General features: G+C 40.3%; 1 protein-coding gene across 2 annotated transcripts; it reads right to left on the bottom strand.

The window, feature by feature from the left end:
• Window positions 1–11254: 11254 nt before the first annotated feature.
• On the bottom strand, window positions 11255–20768 carry LOC139412135 (mucin-15-like). Of its 2 annotated transcripts, none has more exons than XM_071158945.1 (4): window positions 20682–20768; window positions 18459–19287; window positions 13301–13474; window positions 11255–13160 (listed from the first exon to the last, which is right to left on the bottom strand). In XM_071158945.1, the coding sequence occupies exons 2-4, from the start codon at window positions 19264–19266 to the stop codon at window positions 13039–13041; spliced, it is 1104 nt and encodes a 367-aa protein (XP_071015046.1). In that variant the 5' UTR covers window positions 19267–19287; window positions 20682–20768; the 3' UTR covers window positions 11255–13038. The 2 variants fall into 2 exon arrangements, with proteins under 2 accessions (XP_071015046.1, XP_071015047.1); XM_071158946.1 differs by having other exon boundaries at window positions 18459–19282; window positions 20682–20757.
• Window positions 20769–25691: the final 4923 nt, after the last annotated feature.

Below are 25691 nucleotides of genomic sequence, written 5' to 3'. Positions count from 1 at the left end.
AGACCTAGCCACATACCTCTCGTGTCTGAGCCGTTGAAATGCGACTCTACTTTGTCTCTATACTGACACTTAGCTTGTTTGATTGCCTTGCGAAGGGAATAGCTACACTGTTTGTATTCGGTCATGTTCCCGGTAGCCTTGCCCTGATTAAAAGCAGTGGCTAGTTGCTTGAAAGCTGCCATCAATCCACTGCTCGACTGAGGGACCTTACAAATAATTGTATGTGTTGGGTACAGAGATGAGGTAGTCAACAGAAAATCATGTTAAACACTATTATTGCACACATAATGAGTCCATACAACTTATTATGTTACTTGTTACATTTTGACTCCTGAACTTATTTAGGTTTGCATTTAGGTTTGGGAGAGCAACGTTTTAATAGTCTTCCAGCCACACAGTTATTGAATGATGGAATTGTGTCCACAATATGAATTATCTGTGATTTCTGGAACTTACAACAATTATTTGGATTGATAATACTACGGCTACTACTACTACAACTATAAGCCATTTAGCAGAGCGACGTACAAATATTTTACTTACGGGTGTTCCCGTGAAACAAACCCACTATCCTGGCGTTGCAAATGCCATGCTCTATCGACTGAGCTACATAGTACTGCTGCTGCTGCTGTTGCTGCAACTAAAGAAAAACAGGCCCTTTGATTTGTGTTCTAAAAGCTTAGTGTGTTATGTACTGTGTGTCCTTGCTCTGAGACACAGATTCAGATCCTTCAACATTGCTTTGAAGTCAGTGAAGAGTCTGTCTTTCTTCCACCTTTGTGGGGGATATGAATGAGTAAAATGGCATGAAGGAAGATACAATTGGTTTGATGACAGTATGTCATCTGAAAGAGTATCATCCTCTGCATTGCAGGGCTCCGAATAGCTTTCAGTGTCCTCTGTGCACTCAGATGTAGCCGATTTTAATCAGCTTCCTGCCTTCGCCACAGCATGATACACACTATGGGAGATTGGGGACCTGGAAACACACAGGAACCAGTGGCTGACACTGAGGAGCACTTATGCAAAAGGAAGGGGCTAATAATGCATGACATAAATTACTGACAGCAGAATATGCCACTTAATTGGTGCCCAACCGTCATGCAGGACACTATAATTCACTGGAGCACAAAAACAATAATTTTTACATTTAGACTTTGTTTATTTTTGAGCTTATACAAAAATAATTTTGAAGCAGGCGTGACAGTAATCAATGAGTGGGAACAGACCACTGTAGCATGATATGTCTGGGCCTCATAGAGAGACAGAGCTAAAACAAATAGTAAATTCAAAATGGCTACCACTGGGAAAACATGGCCACTGGGAAAACCCTGACCCCTAACCTTAACCCCTAGCCTAGCTAACATTAGTCATTTAGCTAATGTAGCATTAGCCACCTAGCCACCTAGCTAACATTAGCCACAACAAGTTGGAATTTGTAATATATCATACGTATTGCAAATTTGTAACATATTGTACGAATTGCAATTCATGGCATGTCATATGAATTGTAATTTGTAACGTACTATACATCGTACAACCGCAATTATATTGGTAGGCCAATGTAATGTAACCTAATGTAAAGTCACATCCTGTGTCATACTAAATGGAGTTGCACAGACTTTAGTAAAATATAATATGTTTTACTCTGAGAACAGGTTACCCAGTGTAGCCCTCCAGTGAGTCACCTAATCAGCTGTAATAAAGATGGCAACTGAGAAGCGCTAGTAGTTAGCTGCCTTTCACAGCTACATTTACAGCTACTAATTTAATTTACTGTTTATGCATGCTGTGGTAAAAGTGTGAGGCTATCATTCCTTAATTTCAAAAGTGCTTTTATTTAGTTAAACGTCTTTCGTGGAACACTCACTTCGCCATGCTAATTTCGTAGGGCTGACAAGATTTCTGAACCTTTTATTAACAACGTTCAAAAGAACATTGACAGTACAGGATGACTCAATCTCATGTGTGATGTTCTGAAGTAGTAGGTGTGTGTTGTTGTCAATGGAGTAGAGTACAGTGATGGGCTACATATAAGACTGTATGCATCTGCATATTTATTATCTCGGCAAGAGACATCTCCTCTCCTAGGGTCCTTAATTCTCATAACCATGAACAAATTAAGTGACCAGTTGCTCTTAAGCCACCATTACTGTACTGTAGCTTCTCTCTGCGGATTTACTAGAGCAATAGCTTTCATAGGCACAATGGTATCCTGAACAGGAAAGTCCATTTCACATATGGAGCACAAAATCGTTCAATACTACACTTTATTTTGCTATGTGAATTCTGTCACTGCTTATCGATTATCGCATCGAATCTACTTGTTTGTGTTTGGACTTTTATAGATTGGATTTTGTTTCTAAATCGGCGTCTCACGTACAGTACAAACCTAGAGGTCCTCGCGGGTGGATAATAGTTGTAATAATGAGCAGTGCGCCGAGAGAGCTGCAGCATGCACGGTGCATCTCAAAGCATGGCATATGGTGTGAGACCTTGCTTTGTTTCCTCACTTTTGCTGACCTTGGTATTAGCCTCCTTCCCATATATAATTAGGCAGGTGTTAATTCACTCATTCCTCCTCAGTCATAACTCAAACCAAGTGAAATGTGGCAGGCTTAACTAGGAACGCTCTGCTTCGGCGGATAGCGTTGAGTTGTGTGGCTAGCTGGTTGCCATACTGCTGGCTCACTTAGCTGATCGATAGCTAATTCCCTTACATAATCAAGGGGCCACAGCAAAGGGAATGCAGTGAAAGGTGTGCTAATTGATTACGTTTGCTCTACATTTTCCCCAGTGGTTCCGCTGGTGCGTTACCCCCTAATTTTTCACTGAGCTGTTGAGCGGAGGTGCTGAGGTGGGCTCCTTGCACACATCGCATTTGGTTAGAAGCGATATGAGGATATAATGCACATTAGGAGAAGTCTGTGTTGATTTTGTTGTGGGGCTTGTCTTACACAGTAGGCCTCCTATTGGGCCAAAATCTTAATTTATTTATTTAGTCTTACTTACTTTCAGATATACCTACTGTATGTATGTGTCGGTCCCACTGGCTTAAAATGCAGCACACATTTATTTTGATGTGAAATATTGGTATTCATGGGGTCCTCAAACTATTTTGTTATCGCCAGCTTTTGCCTGAACCAACTGTCAGTCTAGAATTAAGAAGGCCTTTCTTTCCCTGAAGTGGTTATAAAATAAAAGCTGTCTGTCGACAAGGCCTCAGGTGTCGTCTCCAGGAGAACTGTCCGAGACACTGACAATAGTCTAAGTACATCCAGCTGTGGTGCTGAGGAGAGGGCAATGTGAGATGTGAGAAACCGTGGCAGAATTTTGCCTGCCTTGCACATCTAAAGGCGACCGAGCTTAGAGGAGAAATGAGGACTCCCACAATGGGAGCAGCATGAAGTCGAATGAACTCCTTCCCAACAGAGAAGCCATGAACAGCCCTGGACTGTCTCAATGTTACTAGCCGTCGAATCCTTGCTTCCACCGTCCTTGTTTACCTTCATTTCCTCAACTCCTTTTCAAGCGCATTGGAAGAGAAGGTCGAAGGTCTCGTCCCTAAGACCTCCTTTTCCTCCACTGTGCTTTGAGAGGGGTGAGAAATTGACAAAATCAGAATAAAACGGCTAGTAATTTGACAGCTGGTAATGATTTCAGACACAGCACTAAACTGCCTTGTTTGTTTGGGAATCCAATTTTATAAACAGTGAAATTCTCTCCAAAAACCAGTCTGGTTTTCATTGGTTTCTGATTATGCTGCCAGACAGTGAATAGGGCCTAATTTTCTCTAGATCGTGTATTGTGTGTGTGGATGCATGTGATTCAATATTATTAGTATTTCATAATAGCAGTTGTTCATTGTATTCTTACTTTTGAAGGGCAATAATTGTTCAGTTCAACACTTCTTTTGGCAAAGAAATATAAATAATCAAAAACTCTTTACAAATCAGTCTTTTTACCTCTAGTATTGAAATTCATTTTTAACCAAGTGTACGAACAAATTAATTAATTGTGTGGATGCCTTTGTACTCAGAGGGAAATCTGCTCAAGGAACTATACATAAACATTTCCCCACTGGTCGACATGAGTTCGGAGGTATAGGGAAAAACAACACTCATTTTTATTTCATAACTACAGTACATCAAAAAGGACCTCTAAAGTCTAGAAGACAGGTGTCAAACTCATTCCACAGAGGGCCTGCAGGTTTTCGCTCCTACCTTGTACTTGAATGATACAGAATTAAGGTCACTAATTAGTAAGGAACTCCCCACACCTGGTTGTCTAGGGCTTAATTGAAAGGAAAAAACCCAGAACCTGAAGATACTAGGCCCTCCATGGAATGAGTTTGACACTTCTGGTCTAGAAGGATTATTGGGCTAGTAAAGGACAATTTGTGTGCAGAAGTACATCACTTTGATATCGTATGAAATATAAATATGATAAAAATTGTATAAAATATATACACTACCGATCAAAAGTTCACATAGAAATGTCCTTGTTTTTGAATGTCCATTAAAATAACATCAAATTGATCAGAAATACAGTGTAGACATGGTAATGTTGTAAATGACTATTGTAGATGGAAACGGCAGATTTTTTATGGAATATCTACACAGGCGTACAGAGGCCCATTATCAGCAACCATCATTATTGTGTTCCAATGGCACGTTGTGTTAGCTAATCCAAGTTTGTCATTTTAGAAGTCTAATAGATCATTAGAAAACCCTTTTGCAATGATGTTAGCACAACTGAAAACTGTCCTGATAAAATAAGCAATAAAACTGGCCTTCTTTAGACTAGTTGAGTATCTGGAGCATCAGCATTTGTGGGTTCGATTACAGGCTCAAATTGGCCAGAAACAAAGAAATGTATTCTGAAACTCACCACTCTATTCTTGTTCTGAGAAATGAAGGCTATTCCATGCGTTAAATTGCCAAGAAACTGAAGATTTGGTACAACGCTGTGTACTACTCCCTTCACAGAACAGCGCAAACTGTCACCAACCAGAATAGAAAGAGGAGTGGGAGGCCCCGGTGCACAACTGAGCAAGAGGACAAGTACGTTAAAGTTTATTGTTTGAGAAACAGATGCCTCACAAGTCCTCAAATGGCAGCTTCATCAAATAGTACCCGCAAAACACCAGTCTCAAAGTCAACAGTGAAGAGGCGACTCCGGGATGCTGGCCTTATAGGCAGATTTCCTCTGTCCAGTGTCTGTGTTCTTTTGCCCATCTTAATCTTTTCTGTTTATTGCAACTCTGCCTAGAAGGCCAGCATCCCGGAGTCGCCTCTTCAGTGTAGTCGCCTCTTCACTGTTGACGTTGAGACTGGTGTTTTGCGGGTACTATTTAATGTATCCAGGCACTCCGCTTTGCGTCATGCGTAAGAACAGCCCTTAGACATGGTATATTGGTCATATACCTCACCTACCAGGCCTTATTGATTAAATATCCCGTATTCATGGGAGTAGAAACTGCACAGTAGATAAACAACAAATACATCCAGTGTGCCAGTTTTGCATTTATCTGTCTTTGCAAAGAGGAAACCTACCATTTTCCTCTGGAACGTGATTGTTAATTTCACTCTGTCTCAATGGATGTGCTATGGGCTTTGAGGCTGCCTTTGTGCAATATGTCTCCAGCAGGGTGAATAAGGCATGCAAGCCTTTTGTTGACGGCTGCTTGGTTTCCTTACAAGCGAAGGGAATTTAGCTGACCTCATCAATGCTGACAAGTGTTTTGTTTTCCTCCGTCCTGTGTTGTCTGGCCTGCAACTAGCAGCTACCCAGGCATGTCTAACACCTAGGGCTCTTTTCAATCCACATTGCGGAAGTTCAGCTTTACAGCAGAGACTGCATTTATGGTCAATTCTGAATATATCAGCTCAATTGTAAATTACCTTAACATTTCTATCACATAATCTGTAACGCTAGAGCCCCTACTGAACTGCAAGAAGCAGGTAGGCAGCTGCCAAAACAAATCTCTTACGCACTAGCAGGATTGTAGTATTACCTATGCTATGGCGCCCCCTTTTGAAAAGGAGCTGCAATACACTGCCAGGAAGCAGTTATTGTTTTTAAGAAAACAGTTTTCTCTTCATCAAAAACAACAGAGCAGGTTGGTGGGGGTGTTAGGAGGTGATGTGAGAAAAGCCGCTTCCTGAAAACCCTCTGTGACAGCAGCTGCACCTTACACACCATATGCCCCATTTTGCCACCGATCCTCTCTAATCTCTCAGCTCTATCAGGACTGATCCAAATTGCAGTTAGAGAGTAATGGCATGCTTGCCATTCCTCTCAGTGTTTCATCGAGATCCAGGAGCTGGATCACTGTGGATCTGGAGTATACATTCAAACCTATTACAACTGTCCTTCGCTGCTTGTTCAGTCAATTTTGTTTAAGAAGCTATACAGAACTTTTTCCCGTATGGGTGCTCTTAAGCCAAAGCGGTCCCCTAAATGGACAGAAATATTATCAAGAAATGACATCAATGGACATAAAGAGTCACACCTTCCCACACCCATGAGCAAAACCATATATTGTTTGCCTAAAATGAAAGATTTTTGTGCTTTCATGAGATAACAATTTGTTATAAAATCAAATTTATAAAGCCCTTCTTACATCAGCTGATATCTCAAAGTGCTGAACCAGGCTATGAGGGGTGGCCAGTCCTCTTCTGGCTGTGCCGGGTGGAGATTATAACAGAACATGGCCAAGATGTTTAAATGTTCATAGATGACCAGCAGGGTCGAATAATAATAATCACAGTGGTTGTCAAGGGTGCAACAGGTCAGCACCTCAGGAGTAAATGTCAGTTGGCTTTTCATAGCCGATCATTGAGATTATCTCTACCGCTCCTGCTGTCTCTAGAGAGTTGAAAACAGCAGGTCTGGGACAAGTAGCACGTTCGGTGAACAGGTCAGGGTTCCACAGCCGCAGGCAGAACAGCTGAAACCGGAGCAGCAGCACGGCCAGGTGGACTGGGGACAGCAAGGCGTCATCAGGCAAGGCAGTCCCGAGGCATGGTCCAAGGGCTCAGGTCCTCCGAAAGAGAGAAAGAAAGAAAGATAGAAAGAAAGAAAGAAAGAAAGAAAGAAAGAAAGAAAGAAAGGAGAGAAAATGAGAAAGAAAGAGAGAAAGAGAGAGAGAATTAGAGAGAGCATACCACTAGAGGGATGTCTTCAACCACCAACTTACCATCCTGAGACAAAGCCGAGTATAGACCACAAAGATCTGCGCCACGGCACAACCCAAGGGGGGGCGCCAACCCAGACAGGAAGACCACGTCAGCGACTCAACCCACTCAAGTGACGCACCCCTCCTAGGGAGAGAGCACCAGTAAGAGAGCATGAGAGAGCACCAGTAAGCCAGTGACTCAGCCCCTGTAATAGGGTTAGAGGCAGAGAATCCCAGTGGAGAGAGGGGAACCGGCCAGGCAGAGACAGCACGGCAGACTACACCCAATCATACTGAAGAGATGAGTCTTCAATAAAGACTTAAAGGTTGAGACCGAGTCTGCTTCTCTCACATGGGTAGGCAGACCATTCCATAAAAATGGAGCTCTATATGAGAAAGCCCTGCCTCCAGCTGTTTGCTTAGAAATTCTAGGGATAGTTAGGAGGCCTGCGTCTTGTGACCGTAGCCCATGTGTAGGTATGTATGGCAGGGCCTAATCGGAAAGATACTGTAGGTAGGAGCAAGCCCATGCAATGCTTTGTAGGTTAGCAGTAAAACCTTCAAATCAGCCCTTGCCTTAACAGGAAGCCAGTGTAGAGAGGCTAGCACTGGAGTAATATGATCACATTTTTCAGCCATATTTAGCATTAACTGAAGTTTAGTTAGTGCTTTATCCAGGTAGACGGAAGTAGAGCATTGCAGTAGTCTAACCTAGAAGTGACAAAAGCATGGATACATTTTTTTGCATCATTTTTGGACAGAAAGTTTCTGATTTTTGCAATGTTACTTGGAAAAAAGTTGTCCATGAAACAGTATTGATATGTTTATCAAAAGAGAATTCAGGATCCAGAGTAACGCCGAGGTCCTTCACAGTTTTATTTGAGACGAGTGTACAACCATCAAGATTAATTGTCAGGTGCAACAGACCTAGAACATGCATCTCTGTTTTGTCCGAGTTTAAAAGTAGAACATTTACAGCCATCCACTTCCTTATGTCTGAAACACAAGCTTCCAGCGAGGGCAATTTTGGGGCTTCACCATGTTTCATCGAAATGTACAGCTGTGTGTCATCCGCATAGCAGTGAAAGTTAATATTATGTTTCCGAATGACATCACCAAGAGGTAAAATATATAATGAAAATAATAGTGGTCCTAAAACGGAACCTCGAGGAACACCGAAATTTACAGTTGATTTGTCAGAGGACAAACCATCCACAGAGAAAAACTGATATCTTTCCGACAGATAAGATCTAAACCAGGCCAGAACTTGTCCATGTAGACCAATTTGAGTTTCCAATCTCTCCAAAAGAATGTGGTGATCGATGGTATCAAAAGGTAATTTACCACATTCACAAGTGGAATCTCAGTGCTATGAAGGGGTCTAAAACCAGACTGAAGCGTTTCGTATACATTGTTTGTCTTCAGGAAGGCAGAAACCTGCTTTTTCAATTTTTCTCGCAAGGAATGGGAGATTCGATATAGGCCGATAGTTTTTTATATTTTCTGGGTTAAGTTTGGCTTTTTCAAGAGAGGCTATATTACTGCCGTTTATTATGGTCAACATAGGAGGGCGAAGCACATGAAGCAACCCTTTCAGTAGTTTAGTTGGACTTAGGGTCCAGTATGCAGCTTGAAGGTTTAGAGGCCATGATTTTTTTCATCATTATGTTAAGAGATATAGTACTAAAACACTTGAGTGTCTCCCTTGATCTAATGTTCAGAGTTGTGCAGACTCAGGACAACTGAACTTTGGAGGAATACGCAGATGTAAAGAGGAGTCCGTAATTTGCTTTCTAATGAGCATGATCTTTTCCTCAAAGAAGTTCATGAATGTATCCCTGCTGAAGTGAATGCCATCCTCCTCCTTATCTCACGAAAGCACAAAACTCTTTCATTTGAGGAAAACAATATATGTTGATCTGAATACAGCCGACATTCAACCCATAAACAATTAGCAACTAAACTTTTATAGTGTTCCTTCAAGTGGCCTTTACTGTTTGGGAGGAAAAGCATAGAACAGTCCATTAGGAATAAAGGTATACAAATTCAGGCACTGTTGTAAAATTCAGGAAAATAAGTTAGACAGACAAAACAACCTAGACGAAGACAAACAGAACACAAACTGTCTTGATGTAATGGTTACTGTAACTGATTATGAGCTGACACATATTTAAGGTACAGTAGCCAATCTGATACTCTATTACCAAGACATCTGAATGTGTCTTTTGTAAATTGATAAACTCCAGGCGGTAATATGGTTTGGTGCAGATGAAATAAAAATAGAGCTCTTTGGCCACACACACCAGTGATATGTTTTGCGTTGAAAAACAGAAGCATTTGCCGAAAAGTACCTCATACTTATGGTAAAATATGGTGGTGGATCTTTGATGTTATGGGGCTATTTTGCTTCCACTGGTCATGTGGTTCTTGTTAAGTCAACGACATCATGAACTTTTCCAAGTACCAGGACATTTTAGCCAAAAACCTGGTTGCCTCCGTAAGTGGCTCTTCCAGCAAGAACATAGCCCCAAACACTAATCAAAATCCACAAAGAAATAGTTAATTAACCACAAAATCAACATTTTGCAATGGCCATCTCAGTCTCCAGACTTGAACTCCATTGAAAACCTGTGGTTTGTATTGAAGAGGGCAGTCCATAAGTGCAGAAAAAGGATATCAAGGAACTGGAAAGATTCTGTATAGAGGAATGGTCTAAGGTCCCTCCAGGCCTGGTCCTGGCCGTTCTACCACCCTAGGTGAGACAAAACTAGAATAGTCCCAGTAAGCAAAATTCCGTTGAAAATATGTCTAAAATACATATTTTCCACACACTGAGGTCAAGTTCAATTTAGGTTCTGGATGAAAGTAAAAATATGTACTTTCCGGACATTTAAAATACGTATTTTCTGGGACGTTGAAAAGACATCATTTATAGACATCTATGTTTGGGCCCTATCAAGGCTGGACTAGACCGGACAAAATCTGAGCCAAACATAGATGTCTATGATTGGTTCAGATTTGGACCGGACTGCACCAAATCTGAACCAAACAAAGATGTCTATGTTTGGGCCAAATCAAGGCTGGTCCAGATCGGACAAGGTCTGAGCCAATCATAGACATCTATGATTGGTTCAGATTTGTTCCGGACCAGACCAAAAACCAAGATCTGTGGAAGTGGAAATCAAGACAGGCTACTTGATCGAAGAAACCTGCATGATGTAAATAGTGTTTGTCTCATTACATTGTCATTTATTTTATATCCAGCCTGTAGGCTACAGAAAAAGTCACATCCTCTTCTAGCGTAGCCTATATCTGTTACATGATTTATGTTAGATTATTTTTTGGGGACGGAACGTTGGTGGAGCGCCGCAGCAATGCGTCTCTCCAACAGCACCCTGGAGATGCGCGCTGGGAGTGGACCTTAAATATTTTGTGCCCCTGCCTTTGACAAAGTGGGCACTGCTAATTACAGGTTGGCATCAGCGCTCACCTAAAAAGCCATATGCTACTGGTCAGTGGAGGCTCCTTGGAGGAGAAAGGGGGAGGGCTCATCCTCAGTGAACTTCATTTTTTTTTAAAGTGAAACATTTAAAAAATCATTTTTAGATAAAACTATACTAAGTATATTCACGTCACCAAATAATTGATTAAAACACACTGTTTAGCATTGAAGGTCTACAGCATCCTCAGCAACACTGTAGGTTAGCACCATGGTGTAGACAGCTAGCTTCTGTCCTCCTCTGGGTACATTGATATCAAAGCAAAACCTAGGAGGCTCATTGTTCTCACCCACTTTTATAGACTTACACAGTAATTATGACAACTTCCGGAGGACATCCTCCAACCTATCAGAGCTCTTGCAGCATGAACTGACACGTTGTCCACCCAATGAAAATATCAGGGAATTAATCTAGTACTGAAAACATAAGCTACAGCTAGCTAGCACTGCAGTGCATAAAATATCATGAGAAATTGACTCAAAGAGAAAGAAAGACAATAGTTGAGCAGTTTTGAACAAATTAATTTCTTCAAAATTAAGGAGAAGCAAGAGAGAGAGAGAGAGATAGAGAGAGATTTGGTTGTATTTTGTTTTACTTTCACTTTCACAAATTGTCATTGCTTTTGTGCAGAATTTTACGAAAATATAAACACAACATATGAAGTGCTGGTCCCATGTATCATGAGCTGAAATAAAATATCCCAGAAATGTCCATATACGCACAAAAAGCTTATTTCTCTCAAATTTTGTGCACAAATTTGTTTACATCTCTGTAGTGAGCATTTCTCATTTGCCAAAGTAATCCGTCCACCTGACAGATGTGGCATTTCAAGAAGCTGATTACACAGCATGATCATTTCACAGGCGCACCTTGTGCTAGGGACAATAAAAGCCCACTCTAAAATGTGAAGTTTTGTCACACAACACAATGCCACAATGCGTCAGATCACAGACAGTATGACCAGGGATGTCCTCTTGATAAGTGCGTGTATCGGACCATTTTCCTGTACTGCTAAGCATTCAAAATGTAACGAGTACTTTTGGGTGTCAGGGAAAATGTATGGAGTAAAAAGTACATTGTTTTATTTAGGAATATAGTGAAGTAAAAGTAAAAGTATTCAAAAAATATAAATAGTAAAGTACAGATACCCCCCAAAATGATTTAAGTAGTACTTCAAGTATTTTTTACTTAAGTACTTTACACCACTGGGAAAAAGGGTGTCATTATACTCATAGGGGGAGGGTGCTAGAGTTTTGAAAACAGGGGTGCCAATCATTTTGAACCCTATCTATATTTTAGTCATTTAGTAGACACTTTATCCAGAGTGACTCATAGGAGCTATAAGGGCCTTGCTCAAGGGCAGATCAACACCTTTTTTTACCTAGTCAGCATGGAGATTCAAACCAACGACCTTTCAGTTATTGGTCCAACACTCTTAACCGCTAGGCTACCTGCTGCCCTGCTAGCTTTTTTAGATGTATTTTTATTACTTTTTAAACAAAATCTCTTTCTCTGAGCAATTGTATTAGTATAAAATAATCTAATTTCCCCATTGATTTATGCAATATAGCTCAGTATTTGATATTTTGATTTTATACAGTCTTTTTTGCTCATCTTTATCAAGGGTGCCAATAATTATGGACATGATTCTTGAAGTATATATCTTAACTGACTTGCCTAGTTAAATAAAGGTTCAATAAAAATCAAACATTTATGTTTATATTGAGTTGACCTGTGGCTAAATTTTCATTTAGAGTACGGTACAAAAATAACCTTATTTGAGTGTAGGTCTTCATGTCTAAGAAATTTTGAATGACCTTTGTCGAACCCTCTTGGAAATATAGCAGACAATTAAGACTTCATTTTTGGCTTTTAGTACTTCTATAATAGACTGTACTGAAGTGTCTAGAATCCTAAATTGCGATCCATGCATGATGTTTTCTCCCTTTGAGATCAATGCGATAATTATGTGGAAGTCTACGTTATGTAAAGGGAGAATTCGTCCTAGGCTTAACAAAGAACGGGAATATTTCCAGCAAATTTAAAAACTTACAAACCAATGTAATTTTAGAAATAAAAACATATAAAAATATTATTCAAATGTTCCAAAATAATAATAGATTCCTAACACATTTCCAAATTCTCAAAGTTTCCTGGAATTTGGAAAAATGTACAAAAAAATTACACCGCAAATTTGGCTCTAAACCCACATAACCAATGCATTAGGGTGCAGTAAATCCATGACTTGACATTCTGCTATAGAGACTTATGCACGTTAATGCGTATGTCGGGTCTCAATAAGTATTTTGTATATGAAAGTCTCCTTTAAAGTGTTTAAGGTTAGTCTTGGAGTCCTTCTCAATTTTGATGTCCGTGTGGAAAGTGGTCCATTGGGATATTGTCCATTTGGAGTCCACGATTGTAGTAGGCGGAACCATCATATTTCAAGTCCACGGGCTCAGGGTTGTTCAGTCGTTGAACTAGGAGGGAGAAACAGAGATGTGACATTTTGCATGGCCGATAGGATAACAGGAGCTTTCCTATTATTGATCCAGTTCTATCAGATAGAAAATATGCCAGGAAATCCTAAAAGGGAAATATCTCTAAGGGAACTTCCTACCTGGGTCTGAGGGGATTTCCTCAACAAGCTTCCTGTGTGTGAAATCCCGTCGGTCTCTCCTTCTCAGGATGACGTAGACCACCATCGCCACGAAGCACACTGCCACTCCTATGCCCAGGATGGCAGCCCATGCCTCACTCCTCTTCTTGTTCTGCACTGCATCTGAGGCCAAGCCTTTAGAAAATGTATCAAAAATAATACATGAAAAATAGGGAAATACATTGCAAATACAACATTCTAATATCGGTGCAATTCTAATATATGGTGCAATAAAATGTTGTCTGGGATGATATATCTCTGTATTTCAAAATATTCTCCCAGATACACCTTATTTGGATAGTTCCATATACTGTTGATTATATACAGATGGTCAAACTATCAACAAAGTGTCTGTTGATAAGCAAATACTTCCTAAGGTTACGTTTAGGGTTAGGGTTAGGTTTATAATAAGGGTTAGGGTAAGAGTTAAGGTTAGGGTTAGTGGATAGTAAGTTGAATTGTTGTTGAGAGTTATTGAACATCAACAAATCATATACAGTACAAACCATCTACTTGTGACTATCCAAATAAAGTACCATTCTTCCTGTAATTGAGGGCAAAATGTGTGTTTAAAAATAAATGTGCATAAAGAGCACCCTTTTGCATGAGTAGTCTCAACTCAATAGATAGTACTATTTCCCAGCCGTGTAATAACGCCACCACAATCAGTGCAAAAACCATGCGTGAAAAAGGCAGGTTTTATTGCAATTCAGTAAAAGTTTTCCATCTATTTAATCACGTTGAACCAATTCGTGAAACCAATAATTAACCAATGTCAGTCAAATGAAGTGTAAAGTGTATCAGTATTTCATTGGCGTTTCATGTCATTTGTGAAATTACCACGGAAGTGATACAGTGCTTTCAGAAAGTATTCACACCCCTTGACTTTTTCCACATTTTGTCCTCTTACAGCCTGAATTTAAATTGGATTACATTGAGATTTTGATTCACTGATCTACACACAATACCTATAATGTCAAAGTGGAATTTCGTTTTTAGAATTTCGTTTTTTACAAATGAATAACTTATTTAAAGCTGAAATGTCTTGAGTGAATATTCAACCTCTGTTATGGCAAGCCTAATAAAGAAATTGCCGCATTTTGCATTTAGATTTCTGTTCAGTGTAGTTACTCCACAATACTAACTTAAATTACAAAGCAAAAAGTAAGAAGCCTGTGCAGAATAAAAAATAATCCAAACATGCATCCTGTTTCCAATAAGGCTAAAAATGTGGTAAAGAAATTAACTTTAGTCCTGAATACAAAGCATTATGTTTGGGGCAAATCCAACATAACACATCACTGGGTACCACTCTTCATATTTTCAAGCATGTGGTGGCTGCATCATTTTATGGGTATGCTTGTCATCGGCAATGACTAGGGAGTTAGGATAAAAATAAATGGAATAGAGCTAAACACAGACAAAATCCTAGAAGAAACCTGTTTCAGTCTGCTTTCCACCAGACACTGGGAGACAAATTCACCTTTCAGCAGGACAATAACCTAAAACACAAGGCCAAAACACTGGAGTTGCTTGCCAAGATGACATGTCATTTTTTTCTGAGTGGCCTGATTACAGTTTTGACTTAAATTGTCTTGAAAATCTATGGCAAGACTTGAAAACAGCAGTCTAGCAATGATCAACGATCAACTTGACAGAGCTTGAAGAATTTTACAATCCAAGTGTGCAAAGCTCTTAGAGACTTACCCAGAAAGACTCACAGCTGTCATTGCTTCCAAAGGTTATTCTAATACGTATTGAATCAGGGGGGTTGAACTAGTGTTTCATTTTGCATATATATTTTTTGGACCACATTTTTCGTCCACCTTGAGTATTGTGTGTGGATCGTTGACTAAATTGACAATTAAATACATTTTTTCCCCCACTTTGCAACATAACAAAATATGTAAAAAAGTGAAGGTGTGTGAATACTTTAAAACATTTGACCGACATGATTTATTAAATTATGCTCTCCCTGAATCTCTGATTGAATTACGTTAACCAACCCCTTTAAGAGGAAAAGCATTATGCCTGATATGCAGTTACAGGCTGTGTTTGTTCTGCTAATGTATTGATAACAATTCAGTTCCTTATGCCTTGGATCCAGCACCTAGGTTGTACTCATTAATTTTGTGACTTTTATTGATAAAAATACCACGAAAAGATAAAGCAAAGAGGACTATGGATTGTTTGTGTTACCCATGGAAACCGGTTTACCATAATACTACTGTCTTCTTGGGCATAATGTGGTTTGTGGTATACGAAGATGAGATCTAACTATTCCAATGGCAGTTTTGATACAACTTTATACAACTAAATGAAAAGTACCAGACTAGTCAATATGTTAATAAGATTAACAACATGTTTACTTTGAACAACAGTTTCCTCTCTTCGAAAAAGCTTTCACAATCTCAGTCATCACATTTGGAAATTCAAATGTTTACTTCCCTGACATCTCCTTATCTGAAAACCAAGCTTGTTACCCTCACTTGCGTTTCTATTTTCTCACAACACCTTTTATTTTATAAAAAGGAGCACACCCTGCATTTACATTAGAAGAAAGGGGGGTATTTATATTCATGTGTTACATGTTTCGTCAAAATATTGTTTTGGCTGTTTAAGCCTGACTCCCGACTAAATGCAATGTCGATTGGCACTGATGAAGACGTGCATTATAGTTTCTTGGGAAAACATTACCATTTCTAAAGGAGGCAAATAATTAGTGGGGAAAACTTTTGTCATCATTGTGATGTTTTCAGATTGACGATTAGATGTAGTATTACGTTAGCTAGCTAGCTTAGATTGAGGGGAGAGCATCTGATTTTATCTAGCTAACTCTAGAATTGCTAGGTATTTTTTATGAACTGCTAGCTAATGGCAACATTGCCATCTGTCTAAAGTAAATTTGGTATTTGGTATTTTTTGGTATTTTATTAGGATCCCCATTAGCTGTTGCTGAAGTAGCAGCTCCTCTTACCGGTGTTCACACAAAACATGACATAATACAGAACATCGATAGAAAATAACAGCTCAAGGACTGAACTACAACATTTTGAAATAAGAAAATTAGAACAAAATAAGAACCCGTTTTGGTTCCAGGTAGAACCCTCTGTGGAAAGGGTTTTACATGGATGCCCAAAAGACTTATATCTGGAACCAAAAGTAATTTTTCAAAGGGTTCTCCTATGGGGACAGCCGAAGAATCCTTTTAGGTTCTAGATAGCACATTTTTTTCCACATGAATGTAGTGTAATTTAGACTAAAAAGTCACCATTTGGAATGACTGGGCACCACTTGACTTTTGGGGGCCACTATGGCTGAGGTCTTTTTAGAATGTAGACTCAAAAAATTAGGAGTGCATCAAGGGTTCTTCTAAGATCCTCAAAGTTCATTGAAGAAGCTTATGGTTCTTGGCACTGAAAAATGCCAACAAAAAGGTTCTTCTAAGAACCACATAGGAGGTTGGGTTCATAGAGGAACCGCTTTAGTTCTTGGGGGTTCTTGCAGGAACCTATCTACCCAATTGAAACATTTGGAATTGAATTTGAGACAACAGCAGGTGCAGGCATTTAACTGAAAAATTGAAAGATCTCCTCAATTTAAGGTAAGGTTTGTCCCTAGTATGATCTAAATTGATATTATTTTATGATTATACTGTCTATCTTTCATATTTGTGCAAATGGCTGCTTGACACTTTGTCCTTTTTTACAATTCTTTCTATGACAGAAAATGGACACAATTCAATGGATATCAATCAACAAAAAGGTAAGAATATGTTAAAGGATATAGCAGCATTGGGCAAAGATTACTGAACTGCGTAGTTATTTGTGTTTGTCTTTGTATGTACAATTAGTAGTGGTTTGCCTCGTCAATGAATCAATTTGAAGAACCCCTAAAGGATCATCCAGGAACCTTTTATGTTTAGTGTAACAATGGCGTGATGCTACCAAGTGACGGCGGGTCAATCCATGAATAGAGAAGATATGATCTAGGTCCGGATATTGTCTACTTTTGTGTGACATGGTTGTGGGAAACGCTACACCTTTTCACTCCATGTTCCCTAAAGGAAAGGTAATTAGCCAGTATGGGTTGTCAATAGATTAATAAACATTGCCTATAAAGACTGCGATGCATAACTAGTAAGCTGTACTAACCATGGAAAATCTGTAAAGCAACATGCAAATGAGGTAAACAAACAGGTCAAACCAGCCACAGTCTAAACAAATTACTGGCTGGAAATGTATGATGAGGTCTTCTCAAAGGTAACACTGTTTTTCGTTACACATTTCCAAGTTTTTACAGTTTGATAGATGTAGTTACTACATATTCAAATCCATGACTGGACCTGGCAAATAATGTGTAAGTGTTTGAAGAGGATCTATTCGTACATCATTTATAACCTGTCAAATTTGGGGATATCCTCCTTTAATGAATGTCTCCAATCACCCACTCAAATAAACCCTTGTTTAATATGCTAGAAACTGGAGAGCAGTACTCTCACGCCCTGTATGGCAGCAACGAACCTCAGCTACTGACCCCCTCCTTCCTGTAGCCAGGCTAGCATAGGGGTCTTTTGTCCCCTGAAGAAGGTGTTTGTAATGGAAGCCTCCACTCACTGTGGGCATGCAAGTATTTTCTGAAAGTCAACCCTACCCAGCCGGTTAAGGAAGGGGAGTTTGTGCTTTGACTTAACAAAAAAGAAAAGAGATCCGTCAAATGCGGGTCAGGGAGAGACTGGAAAGAAAGCGTTGTGAAAAAAAGACGATGATGATAACATAACATAAGTGCCCTTTGAGTGTTGTTGTGTATTGTGTAACTCTCTAACTAGGTCCCTCCTATGTTCAAATCTGATACTGGGTGGTTATTTGTAACGTTTTGACTGCTCTGTCTGGTTGCTGACTCATGCATTAATGCCTCTCCCAAAACATTTAGAACAATATCACAATGGTTCAATGAAGTGAACACACCCATTTAAATTGTTGTGATCTCTTGGAATCTCCCTAAAAGTTGTTGCAGGCTCACTTGACCAAGCAAGTAAGTAGGTTATAGGCGCACACAGCAGTACCCTCGAAACAAAGAATGTACCAGATATTTAGACACTGGAGCACTGTCTCCTCACCTCTTGCAGAGTTGCTTCCTGAAGCGGCACCAGTTTCCATCATGGCTGTTATTGTGCTGGGACCTGTGGTTGTTGTAGTTTCTGGGTTGATTTTGGCAGTTGTAGTCCCAGGGGAGTCCAAGGGAAGCTTTGTGGAGGGGGAAGCTGTGGATGGTTCACTGGATGGCTCTGGTACTGCAGTCGTTACATTATGGAAGTCCTCTGTACTGTTGGTTACCCTGTTCTCAGCACCAGGATCTGGACCAATCTGCTCTGTGCTATTGGTGTCTGGAGCTGTGGTTGTCTCATTTAATTCAGTGTAATTGGACATGGAATTAGAGCCATTTGAGTTTTCTGTGATTGCAATAGTGGTGGCATTTTGGAATCCACTGTCCTCTCCGGTTGCATTGGAAACTTGGCTTGAGTTTAAGGCAACACTCACTGGGGGTTCTGGTGCAACAGTGGTTTCTGGAGGTTCCTCTGCTGTAGCATTTGGCAACCCTGGTGGCATTGTGGTGCCAATTGTCACACCACCTGAAGTCTCATTTGTGTCCTGGACGTTGTCCTGTTCCCCACTAAATGACACAGAGCCATTTGCGATAACCCATTCAGAGTCATCTGTTGACTCAGTACCCTCCAGGGTCATATCAACAATGTCATTGGACTGAGCTTGTGATGTTGTCTTGTTTAGCTTGGATTTGACCAATTGACGAAGCCAACTTTGATCAATCGTTTGTCCTGGAGAGTCTGTTGGTGCCTGGAGCAAGGCCACATGAAAACCTTGCAGTTGCAGAAGCAAAACAGCACTGATGATTGTGTAAAGATCCATATCCCGTCTCCTGTTCCTGTTCTGAACAACAATCAACACGTAAACAAAATATTTTTGTTAGATACATTGAGTCAAGGTTGGTTCTCCACAAATGTCAAATCTGTTTTCTTAATTATCCCATTTTGGCCCAAATGTCCCATGGTCTGCAGGCCACTATTTATTATGAATAAAGAATATACAGTAATGCACATCATTTTTCTTAAGCAACCAGTCGCCAACAATTAAAGAAATGTATGAATAGTTCAACTGATTAAGGCCAGATAAGGACTTTATGAATTCCCAAGATTCCCATATGGTATTTCATATTCCCCATGTTCTGGAACAATTGCTCACCCTACACTACAAAAAAAGCAAGCTCTCTATGGGTGGTAGATTGATTTGACTTTATTGTTATCTTTTAATAGAATTATTATCTATTCATACCAATCCAGGAGATAAAATGTTGATGCTATCAGTTTAGCTTTGATCTCAATTTTGTTAAGGCTGACTCAGGGTCAGAGGGACAATTATTTCCCCTGAATAGAAGCAAATGTTTTTCTAATCAAATCTCTCAGAACTTGTACTTTTGAGTGTCTGCCAACTCAGTTATGGGGACAATAGACTAAAGGAATGCCAATGCAATAATCATTCAGGGTGTGACTATGGGGAGACTCCCATGTACTTTAGTTGAGTCAATCTGGGATGAACAGCGATATTGCCTGTTGGCATGCTAAATACACATTCAGCAGCGTTTTCAAAGCACACATGAATGTCTACCTAGCATTTCCCCTTCAGAAATATCCATAAAGCCAAGGGTTGATTAGGTTTTGATAGCATGATAGAAATAAAATAACATATCTGAAATAATGTGTTCTGTCTGTTGGGGTTACTTACTTTATTTTATTTACATTTAAGCATAGAGAAAGTGTCATGATTAACTCAGTCACTGTAGACCATCTTTTTGCCGAAATGTTATCCTCCTTCAATCACTCTGAGTATCTTTGTGTTAGGTTCGTGTGCTCTTCCAACTTTACATATTTGGTTTGGTAAAAATAAAGTTGGTTTAACACCATTTGAGTCCCCTCAGCAAATTATGCAAAAAAAACATATACACTTGACAATTACCTTAATCTGCATAAAACAATAGTCTGGAGGAGATGACACATGTATATTGGTTTGCCTGACTCATGGACAACTACTAAGTACAACTTTAACCCACCAACACCTCAATATGATCATTCTGTTTCATTTGAAAGTGGTGTGGCATTTGTAATCGGACGGATTTTCCTCATTCGTTTTGGTGGCGTTATCATTTTACTAATCAAACTGTACCAGCCACATATACTGGTCACACAATTCAATGTCTACCATACATCTCCCATACAGAAGAAATTGTGAAATAGCTCTACATTACTAAAATCACGATCACCACGTACCTTTTTCTGGTGCTTGGTCAGGTGGTTACAGCTAACAGGTGTGCGGAATGCAGTGAGATCTCTCAGTGAAACAGCCAGCGTATGAGAGAGAGGGAACAATAGGCTAGGGAAGGGGGAGGGCAGTGCAGTGCAGGGTATTCAGATCAGAACAACCAGGAACCTGTTCTACCTGATTTTACACCTGACACAAACACACCCTGATATCCAGACAATCCCTAAATGGTCATATGGAACTGGCTATAGGGTAACTAAGGTTATTTAGACATGTCATGGTTTTACGGCTTATCTTCTGTGTTCCTGACATGTACACTACACATCAGTTTATTTCAGTTCAGTTTGGTTTCCAGGTGTGCAGCACCTGAATTCCCCCTTTGGGCGGAGCATCTGCCCCCAGGTCCTCGGGAACATTCCTCCCTTGTGATCGTGGAATGGCTTCTGTCGTCATGGCAACAAAAGGGCAGTACAGCGTCCATCAAATCAAATCAAATCAAATGTTATTAGTCAGATGCGCCGCATACAAAGGGTGTGTAGACATTACAGTGAAATGCTTACTTATGAGCCCCTAACCAATAATGCAGTTTAAAAAAAAATATGAGTAAGAATAAGAAATAAAAGTAACAAGTAATTAAAGAGCAGCAGTAAAATAATACTAGCGAGACTATACACAGGGTGTACTGGTACAGAGTCAATGTGCGGGGGCCCCGGTTAGTTGAGGTAGTATGTACATGTAGATAGACTTATTGAAGTGACTATACATAGATGATAACAACAGAGTAGCAGCAGTGTAGCCATTTGATTAGCTGTTCAGGAGTCACATGGCTTGGGGTAGAAGCTATTTAGAAACCTCTTGGACCTAGACTTGGAGCTCCGGTACTGCTTGTCGAGCGGTAGCAGAGAGAACAGTCTATGACTAGGGTGGCTGGAGTCTTTGACAATTTTTTGGGCCTTCCTCTGGCATCGCTTGGTGTTCACAAAGGCCATCGTGCCCACAGAAGAGCAGCATGACCATGAAAGTCCATATAATATGTAAAGGCCATAAACTACCCAAATCCAAGATTTAAAATAAATGTCTGGCCAGAAAATAAAACCCTGAGCAGCCTTCCTCTGACACTGCCTGGTGTAGAGGTCCTGGATGGCAGGAAGCTTGGCCCCAGTGATGTACTGGGCCGTGCGCACTACCCTCTGTAGTGCCTTGCGGTCAGAGTGCCTTGCGGTCAGAGGCCAAATATTTCTCCTGAGGGGGAATAGGTTTTGTCGTGCCCTTTTCACAACTGTCTCGGTGTGCTTGGACCATGTTAGTTTGTTGGTGATGTGGACACCAAGGAACTTGAAGCTCTCAACCTGCTCCACTACAGCCCTGTCAATGAGAATGGGGTCCTGCTAGGTCCTCTTTTTCCTGTAGTCCACAATCATCTCCTTTGTCTTGCTCACATTGAGGGAGAGGTTGTTCTCCTGGCACCATATGGCCAGGCCTCTGACCTCCTCCCTATAAGCTGTCTCGTCGTTGTCGGTGGTCAGGCCTACCACTGTTGTGTCATCGGCAAACTTAATGATGGTGTTGGAGTCGTGCCTGGCTGTGCAGTCATGAGTGAACAGGGAGTGCAGGAGGGGACTGAGCATACACCCCGGAGGGGCCCAAGTGTTGAGGAACCGTGTGCCGGATGTGTTGTTACCTACCCTTACCACCTGGGGGTGGCCCGTCAGGAATTCCAGGATCTAGTTTCAGAGGGAGGGGTTTAGTCCCAGGGTCCTTAGCTTATTGATGAGCTTTGAGGGCACTATGGTGTTAAACGCTGCCCTGTAGTCAAGGAATAGCATTCTCACATAGGTGTTCCTTCTGTCCAGGTGGGAAAGAGAAGTGTGGAGTGCAATAGAGATTGCATCACCTGTGCATCTGTTAAGGTGGTATGCAAATTGGAGTGGGCCTAGGGTTTCTGGGATAATGGTGTTGATGTGAGCCCTGACCAGCATTTCAAAGCACTTCATGACTACAGACGCTATGGGTCGGTGGTCATTTAGGCAGGATACCTTAGTGTTCTTGGGCACAGGCACTATTGTGGTCTGCTTAAAACATGTTGGTATTACAGACTCGGACAGGGAGAGGTTGAAAATGTCAATGAAGACACTTACCAGTTGGTCAACGTATGCTCGAAGTACATGTCCTGGTAATCCGTCTGGCCCTGCGGCCTTGAAAATGTTGACCTGTTTAAAGGTCTTACTCACATCGGCTGCGGAGAGCATGATCACACAGTCTTCCAGAACAGCTGGTGTGCTCCTGCATGTTTCAGTACTATTTGCCTCGAAGCAAGCATAGAAGTAGTTTAGCTCGTCTGGTTGGCTCGTGTCACTGGGCAGCTCTTGGCTGTGCTTCCCTTTGTAGTCCTGTATTGACGTTTTGCCTGTTTGATGGTTCGTCGGAGGGATTTCTTATAAGCTTCCAGGTTAGAGTCCCGCTCCTTGAAAGCAGCAGCTCTAGCCTTTAGCAGCACTGCCCCCTCAAGATTCTGAGCCTGCTTGGCAGGGTTGGTCCTGCAAAGCCAAAGCCCCCTAAAGAGAGAGCATACTACACAAGGAAATTCTCAAAGCTGCTAATGAGAACCTTGATGACCTTGTACCTAGCCGGTGGGGATTCCGGTGGGGTGCCCTCACCCAGGCAGTGGCAGTGCTGGCAACACTAGCTGCAGTAATCCTTGGGGAGGGGGTCACACTAGGACATTCAGAGAGGGGGTATATTATTGTGACCCTAGTGGTACAGAATCAAAGTTGGACTGCATGGAGATGCTTGGGAATATGGTCAATACGGGTGACCGTATTGTGGGTGTTTCAGGGAAAAGGTGTACATTTGACCTCCATCCTCTAGGATGTGACAATGGTAAATAAAATCTCTTGATTTTTGCCTATTTTTTTGTGCGGTCTTGCAGGCCTTCTTGTGCAGCTACCACTGCAAGTACATTTGTAAATCAAGACCAATCTTGAGTTGGGCTCTGGGGTGGTGCAATTGTTGAGTAAGTGAGCTTATGGTTGTGTGGGGGTATGGGTTGAGTGTGTGTGGGTGTATGTGTGTATCCCACAACTGTTGCGAAGAAGTAAAAGATGTTACTTTCCACCATAATTTGCAAATACATTTTTAAAAAATCCTTCAATGTGATTTTCTGGATTTTTTTTCTAATTTTGTCTGTCATAGTTGAAGTGTACCTATGATGAAAATGACAGGCCTCTCTCATCTTTTTAAGTGGGAGAACTTGCACAATTGGTGGCTGACTAAATACTTTTTTGCCCCACTGTATATAAGAATCTATCAACTCTACAAGCAACACTAGACTCTATTATTATGGTGGGAGATTTTAATACGGTCTTAAATACCTCTATGGTCCGGAAAGGAAATCACACTACAAACTATCACCCTCGGGCTCTTAAGGAAATCATGAATGTAATGGATATGTTGGAATTAGTGGATATATGGAGACTTAAATAACCTGACCTAGTGAGATATACATGGCGGAGGCTTAATCAAGCTAGTCGCCTTGACTACTTTCTTATACCATTCTCTCTCTCACCAAAAGTTTAAAAAGTGTTCATAGGGGACAGAATGCGGTTGGATTATCACATAATTGGCATATATATTATTCTTACAGAATTTCCACGTGGGCGAGGATATTGAAAATGTAATCAAAGCCTACTAGATGATAAATTGTTTAGAACTAGGACATAAGAATTTATAACTGACTTTTTCAGACATAACATAGGTACAGCAGATCCCCTTACTGTATGGGACACTTTTAAATGTGCCTTTAGAGGCAATGCAATTCAGTACTCATCTATAAAACAAAAGCAATTTAGATCAAAAGAGTCCATATTAACAAAGGAAATTGAAGGACTAACAGTACAGTTAGAGAGCAATAAAAACAGTACTATAGAGGAAGTTAGAGGAAAAACAAAGAAATGGAGGAACTTATTCAAGAAAGATCCAATGTAATATATTATAAAAATAAAGCGAACTGGATGGAATATGGGGAAAAATGCACCAAATTATTTTTCAATCTTCAATATGGAAATGTTACCAAAAAAAATGTATTAAAACTTGTTACAAATGATGGAGTCACGCATGATTCACCAAATTATATTTTGAAAGAGGAAGTAAAGTACTTTAAAAATATGTTTTCATTTCAGACTCCTCCATCTCCACTAACTGAAACTAATTGTTTGGATTTTTTTCCTAATAATAATGTAAAATTACTATCTGTACAGAAAGACTCATGTGAAGGCCAAATTGCAGAGGAGGAACTGCTTGAGGCAATTGGGGCCTTTAAGGATGGGAAAACTACAGGGCTGGATGGCATACCGGTGGAAGTATACAAACCTTTTTTGGAATACTCAAAGGACCATTATTGGCTTGTTTTAACCACTCCTATATAAATGGTAGATTATCAGACACGCAACAAGAAGGTCTGATATCATTATTACTGAAACAGGACCCAAGTGGTATATATAAAGATCCAGTCCATTTAAAACATTGGAGACCTCTTACACTTTTGTGATGCAAAAATCCTAGCAAAATGCTTGGCACATAGAATTTAAAAAGTATTGTCAGATATTATTCATCCTAATCAGACAGGTTTTTTACATGGACGATACATTGGAGATAATATAAGACAAGTACTGGAAACAATAGAATACTATGAAATATCAGGGACACCAGGCCTGGTTTTCATAGCTGATTTTGAAAAGGCTTTTGATAAAGTACGACTGGAGTTTATATATAAATGCCTAGAATATTTCAATTTTGGGGAATCTCTTATAAAATGGGTTAAGGTTATTTATAGTAACACTAGGTGTAAAATAGTAAATAATGGCTACATCTCAGAAAGTTTTAAACTATCTAGAGCAGTAAAACAAGGTTGTCCACTATCGGCATATCTATTTATTATTGCCATCGAAATGTTAGCTGCAAAGATTAGATCAAACAATAATATTAAGGGATTAGAAATCCGTGGCTTAAAAACTAAGGTG

The sequence above is a fragment of the Oncorhynchus clarkii genome, chromosome 6 (genome assembly GCF_045791955.1).
Source record: "Oncorhynchus clarkii lewisi isolate Uvic-CL-2024 chromosome 6, UVic_Ocla_1.0, whole genome shotgun sequence".
NCBI lineage: Eukaryota > Metazoa > Chordata > Actinopteri > Salmoniformes > Salmonidae > Oncorhynchus > Oncorhynchus clarkii.
This window is presented reverse-complemented; position numbering and strand designations above follow the sequence as displayed.

Excerpts from the sequence above, each read along its gene's own strand:
- LOC139412135 (XM_071158945.1), bottom strand. The coding sequence starts at position 19,266 with ATGGATCTTTACACAATCATCAGTGCTGTTTTGCTTCTGCAACTGCAA. Across the intron at positions 13,475-18,458 it reads AGGAAGCAACTCTGCAAGAG|GCTTGGCCTCAGATGCAGTG; the intron begins GTGAGGAGACAG and ends CATTTTCTAAAG. Across the intron at positions 13,161-13,300 it reads GGAAATCCCCTCAGACCCAG|TTCAACGACTGAACAACCCT; the intron begins GTAGGAAGTTCC and ends TCTCCCTCCTAG.